Source organism: Chaetodon auriga, chromosome 23 (assembly GCF_051107435.1).
Source record: "Chaetodon auriga isolate fChaAug3 chromosome 23, fChaAug3.hap1, whole genome shotgun sequence".
NCBI lineage: Eukaryota > Metazoa > Chordata > Actinopteri > Chaetodontiformes > Chaetodontidae > Chaetodon > Chaetodon auriga.
This window is the reverse complement of record NC_135096.1, coordinates 19,212,098-19,217,970: the sequence shown is the minus strand read 5'-3', so window position 1 is coordinate 19,217,970 and position 5,873 is coordinate 19,212,098. Positions and strand designations below refer to the sequence as shown.

At 42.6% G+C, this 5,873-nt stretch overlaps 1 protein-coding gene across 1 annotated transcript; it reads left to right on the top strand.

The window, feature by feature from the left end:
* Positions 1-5,484, top strand: cd59a (CD59 molecule (CD59 blood group) a). The gene is made up of 5 exons (XM_076723553.1): positions 1-125; positions 214-297; positions 1,230-1,331; positions 1,806-1,879; positions 4,148-5,484. Exons 1-5 carry the CDS (start codon positions 2-4, stop codon positions 4,268-4,270), a joined length of 507 nt encoding a protein of 168 aa, XP_076579668.1. The 5' UTR covers position 1; the 3' UTR covers positions 4,271-5,484.
* Positions 5,485-5,873: the final 389 nt, after the last annotated feature.

Below are 5,873 nucleotides of genomic sequence, written 5' to 3'. Positions count from 1 at the left end.
CATGGTCTCTCTGCTCCACTCAGCTGTCAGTGAGAGCCAGGGTCACCACTCATCTTCTCTTTTCTCCACAAAAACAACAGCAAAAGTACTGCTGAGCTGCAGTATTACTGCTGCTGCTGCTGCTGGTGAGTACACACTGTACACGCTGTACTGAGCACTGGTACTGTGAACGTCTCTCTCTCAGCATCAGTGACTGTGCTGCTGTGATTTCAGATGAGTGTTTGAGCTGCACAGAGGTGAAAATGAAGCGCTCCCTGGGAATCTGTCTGCTGATCTGCTCCGCCCTGATCGGACTGGGTACGTTTGATTCCATCTTTTGAACTGTGATCCAGAAAAATCTGAATTCAAAATGTAAAAAACTACTTAACACTTGTAGTTTTGAACCATTAAAATTCTTGATTTGAACAACAAAAATGCAAGAGTACACGGGTAGATAATCAAATAAATACCTCTATAAGGTACCAAAGAAAAACTACAATGTACAAACAGACCGAGATGTACCTCAGACTGAACTTCTGCTTTTCATTTGGGATTTTAAATAAGACGAGTTGTGTTTTCTTGGTTTGGTGAAAGTCACTGTAAAAACAGCTTCAGGAAGAGTAAAGTTTTTAAATCCACGCCTTGAAATCACCACAGGGAGCAGAAAATATGTTCGATATGAAGTTTGGACGTCACTTAAGTTATCAATTCATGAAGGTTAAACTATTCTAGTTTCAACGATCTCGTACAGATTCACCATTTTGTTTTAAGCAGAGATGCTAATATGATATATCAGAGGTGATAATATTTATGTTGAGTCATCAGTGTCTGGTTACCTGGTTACCAAGACCATCGTTATTAAAATAACCACCGAATCCAGATTCATCTGAACCCAACGAGTCCAGATTCGTCTTGACTCTACGATTTTTGATTTCTTCACATTAGATATTTTTGTACATGTAAACTGATGAAATCATGAATGAGGTGACGATGAGACGGCACTGATTCATTTAACGTCGTGTCTCTGTCAGCAGACTGTTGTTCTATTGTTCAATACCGTTGAAGAAAAAAGACAAAATGTGGTTTAAAAAATAAAAACTTTAAATTCTACATTTTCATTGACAGAAAAGAGGGCAACGCAGTCAGGACAATGTGTGTGTGTGTGTGTGTGTGTGTGGCAGGTTTATTTAAAGCAGCAGTTGGAGCTTACATGCTAAACTAACGAGCTAAAAAAGGCTGCTGTGTTTCAGGATCGGCGATCCGGTGTTACAGCTGTAAGGACTACACTGCCAGCTGCTCCAAACAACGAGACTGTAGCTATGACGACGCCTGTCTGACACTCAACGAGAGAGGTATGTCCACACCTGGGCGCGTACCTCTACCTGCACCACAACTGCAGAGAATACTGCATTCTGATTGGTCAAAACCCCCTCAATGACTGATTTGGCTGCCAAACACTTTCTGTAAGATGCGTCCATGTCCTCTGTGTCCACACTGCAGCAGATCAGTCCATCAGTCAGAAAATAAAGGTTCTACTGTTTCTATTGTTCCCTGCTGAGATTCTAGTGTTTCTGTTGTTCCCTGCTGAGGTTCTAGTGTTTCTATTGTTCCCTGCTGAGGTTCTAGTGTTTCTGTTGTTCCCTGCTGAGGTTCTACTGTTTCTGTTGTTCCCTGCTGAGGTTCTACTGTTTCTATTCTCTGCTGAGGTTCTACAGTTTCTATTGTTCCTTGCTGAGGTTCTACTGTTTCTATTGTTTCCTGCTGAGGTCCTACTGTTTCTATTATTCTCTGCTGAGGTTCTACTGTTTCTATCTTTTGTCCCACAGGAGGAATGACGTACCGTCAGTGTCTGAAGTATTCAGACTGTGAGTACAGCCGTCTGACCCAGATGTTCCCTCAGGTAACAGCTGCTCTGCTTTATCTCCTCCCAGGTGAAACATGACTCAGCAGGTACAGTTAGTACTGACGGACACACAGCAGGATACAGATAGTACTCTGATTCAGAAGAAATACTGCTGCTGTCCCCTGTGAATGAAGAAACACCTTTTTCATCTGACATGCGCTCAGACAACATCCTGGCTCGCCTCAGAAAACAGCCCCTGGTTCAGGGGAAGTATTCTATGTATTCCAAACCCATGTGAAGCAACAGCACGCTGATAATCACTCTGAATGACAGCAAAACCGTCTCGTAAGAGACCCAAAAACACTGAGGACTCCCAGACGATCAGACCACAAGATGCTGCCAGAATCCTGACTCGGGGGAAATATTCGGCACTCAATCGCTGCATTCATGTTCAGGAATGGTCCGAACACGACTGTTCCTGAACATGAATGGTTTCCTTTGAATGACAGCAAAGTCCGTCTGAGCAGAGATTTAACTCTTTAAGTATTCGTATTTGTCACAGATGGACATCAAGCAGGATGTGTCTTCATACAAGCCCAGTTCCCAAAAAGCTGGAAGTCTGTAAAATGTAAATAAAAACAGATTGATCAATTAGACTGGACAGAGTAAAAAGATATTTAAAGTTCAAACTGATAAACTTTATTGTTTCTTGTAAATATTCACCCATTCTGAACTTGATGCCTGTAACACATTTTAAAAACAGTCGGCTGAGGTTCTGTTTCCACTTCGTTCCATCAGCTGTTCTTGTAGAACACTCAGCATTTTAGAACTGAGGACTTTGACTGTTGAAGCTTTAAACTGAAATTCTTTCTCAGTCTTCTGGATAAACGAGTTCAGTTCTTCAGCAGGCTCTATTATCACAATCCTACTCACAGTCTCAAAGGGGGACAGGTCTGGACTGCAGGCAGCCAGTCTAGAACCTGAACTCTTTGATTCTGAAGCCATGCTGCTATAACACTGCAGAATGAGTCTATTCATGGACCCTGACCCTAACCCTGGATGGCAGCAGGTCCCTCCAGAACCTGTTTGGACCTTTCAGCATTAATGGAGCCTGCACAGGTGTGCAGGTGACCCATGAGCATTAACACACCTGCAGACCAGCACAGAAGCTGGCTGCTGTCCAGAAACAGTCTGAAATGTGGACTCATCAGACCAGAACACTTTTCCTCTTTGTGTCAGTCTCAGAGGAGCTCTGGTCCAGAGAAGTTTCTGGGTGTTGATTGTGTCTGGCTTTACTCTGCTGGTAGAGTCTGAACTTGTGTTTGTGATAAACTGTGTTTACTGACACGCTTTTCTGAACTGTTCCTGAGTCCATGTAGTCATCTCCTTAATCCACTCATGTGTTCACAAAGTCTTGATTGATCAACTGAGTGACCTACATGAGCCGAAAGAAAGCCACCAAAACAACTCCCAACCACCAGGGGACAAGATGCCAAACAGTACAAACTGTTAGAACCTGTACAGACTATTGGAACCAGCACAAACTATTAGAACCAGCACAAACTATTGGTACAAACCAGTGCAAGCAGAGCAGTGAGCAGAGGACAGAGGTGTGTTTGACTCACCTGTCTGAAGTCCTCTTTGGAGACAGTGTTGTAGACACGAGGTCCTCCACCACACAAAACTCCAGTTAGAATCTGCTAAAATGTCCACAGTTGTTCAGGCTCTGGTCCACCGACAGACTCCGGTGATCCACTTCCTGTTAGATCCATTCTGATTCTGGTTGTTTTTCACCTGCAGCTGGTTTCAAACAGCGTGAAGCTCTCCTGGACGTTTCCAACCTTTTCTGGCTTTGTTAGTCCTGAAGTCTCAGTGTCAGTCTAATCACAGGACATCAGCCTCACCTGCCGGCCCCCATCGACCTGCCAGCCTGACGTTTATCTGACATTACAGCCAACAGAGGCGCTGTTTCACTCACCTGAAGCAGCTTAGGGAGAACTGAAGGCTGATGAGCTCTAAAGCTGCTCTTCATCCTCAGAGGCGTCGCTGAACTGGATCCACACCAGGAGTTCATGTTCCCAAAAAGACAAAACCACAAAAACACAATTGGATTAGTTTGACGAGCCACGGCGTCATATAACACCTGTACATGAGTGTTTATCTTGAAAGAACTGATCAGTGGATCAATGGCCGGAGCTGACTCTCTCGGTCTGGATCTAAGTCACATGAAATGATCCTTCATCCAATCAGCAGCTTTAAACGTGAAGTGTGTTTCTATGACACCGGTGTGATCCCACCTGATCAATAACTATCGATCGTTTCCAGGTTTCCAGCTTCACCTTCAAGTGCTGCAACTCTGACCTGTGTAACTCCGCCCCCTCCTCTGCAGCAAGCTCTGTGATTGGTCTGCTGGCCTCAGTTGCCGTCATGTGGTGGTGCATCCACTGAAGAGCGCCCCCTGTGGCCATAAATTCGCAGCTGCTTTAACAAGAGCAGGTTCGGCTTGTCTAACTCATTCATCACTTCACATTCATTCAGTCACCAACACTTTCAAACTCAGTGCCTTATAATTATTTATAGGATGTGAAGAGAAACAAACTCTGTCAGCAGCTGATCGATTCAACAGGAAACAGTTTAAGTCACATTATCAATATTTATATGACATGAAGAGCGCTGATCACATCTGAACATTTCAGTCTGACTTTAAACGGGCGTGAACGAACACCAACGCTGGTAACACATTATTTTACAGGTGCAGTAATTTATTAATAACAGACTGATGAAGTTTCCTGAACGATGTGAATTAATCCTGAAGAGAAAACAAAGATCACACTGATGATTTCAGAACAAGTCGATCGATCACCGAATGCATTTCAGCAGAGTTTCAAGAGGAAAAACTGTTTTCATCACAGAGTAAATATGATTTTCTGTGTTTCAGAGATCTGAGAAGCAACTTCACAACACATTCAGAGTCCTAACAAAAGTCAGAAAATTACAGTTATGATGTGGGTTGAATCTTCGTGTGCTTGCTCACATGTAGTCAAAGTGTCTCCATTAACAGTCTGCTGAATTAGCGGTTAGCACCTCCTGTTAGCCCCTCCAGTTAGCCGCTCCTGTTAGCCCCTCCTGTTAGCCCCTCCTGGTAGCAGTATCCTCATGGATGTATGGAAGTTTATCCTGGATCAACACAGATCATGATCTCGTCAGAAAGTGACGTCACACTGAATCAGATCAACGTGTTTCATTTCTGTGTGTTCACATCTGACTGATTCTGACTCTGAGACAAAGTCGGATTTTTATTCCAACATTTTAAGAAGAACTTCCTGAAACAGCTGCTAAAACAAAATCATATAAAGAAAATCTGACTAACTTAAAGCCACATAAATGTACATTTATTTGTAGAAACTTTATTAAACTTTATTAATGTTTGCCTGTAATTTAAATTACACAGAAGCCACATTCATTCCCAGATTACAGTGGTTTTTCACAGGAAACTGCACCTTGATCTCCAGACCCATCAAAATAAAGCGCTCCACTTTGGTCTGTGAATTGAGATGAAAATGATGTGAAGCTGCTTCGCTCTTTAACTGTTTGACATGAAAACAGCTTCACAACAATGTCTGTAAGTGAACATTAAATCAATAAATGTGACAAACTGGAAACGCACGGATTCTCTTTGATTGACTGAATACTGATGATTGTAAATGGGTGAAGTCATCGTTACAATAAGTTTCAGAATAAAAGTTCTATTTTAAAAGATTTTTCTATGACAGCTTCACACGCGATGATAATAAGAGGAATCATTTTCTAATCAAAGTAAAACGGTAGTTTTAAAAGTTAGATCTTTTAATGAATTTAGGACTTTATTTATTCATTTTGTGTTTCACTTTAAAAGCACACCTGCACAGGTGAATAGAGGGAGATGTCAATCAGACAGCATGGACACGTCCACATTGGCCAGGTGTCACAGGTGAAAACACCTGAGGGAAGTGAAACATGAAGCCTGTGGTCTTTCTTTTCCCGATGGGACATGAAGGCAGCAGCAGGTTGA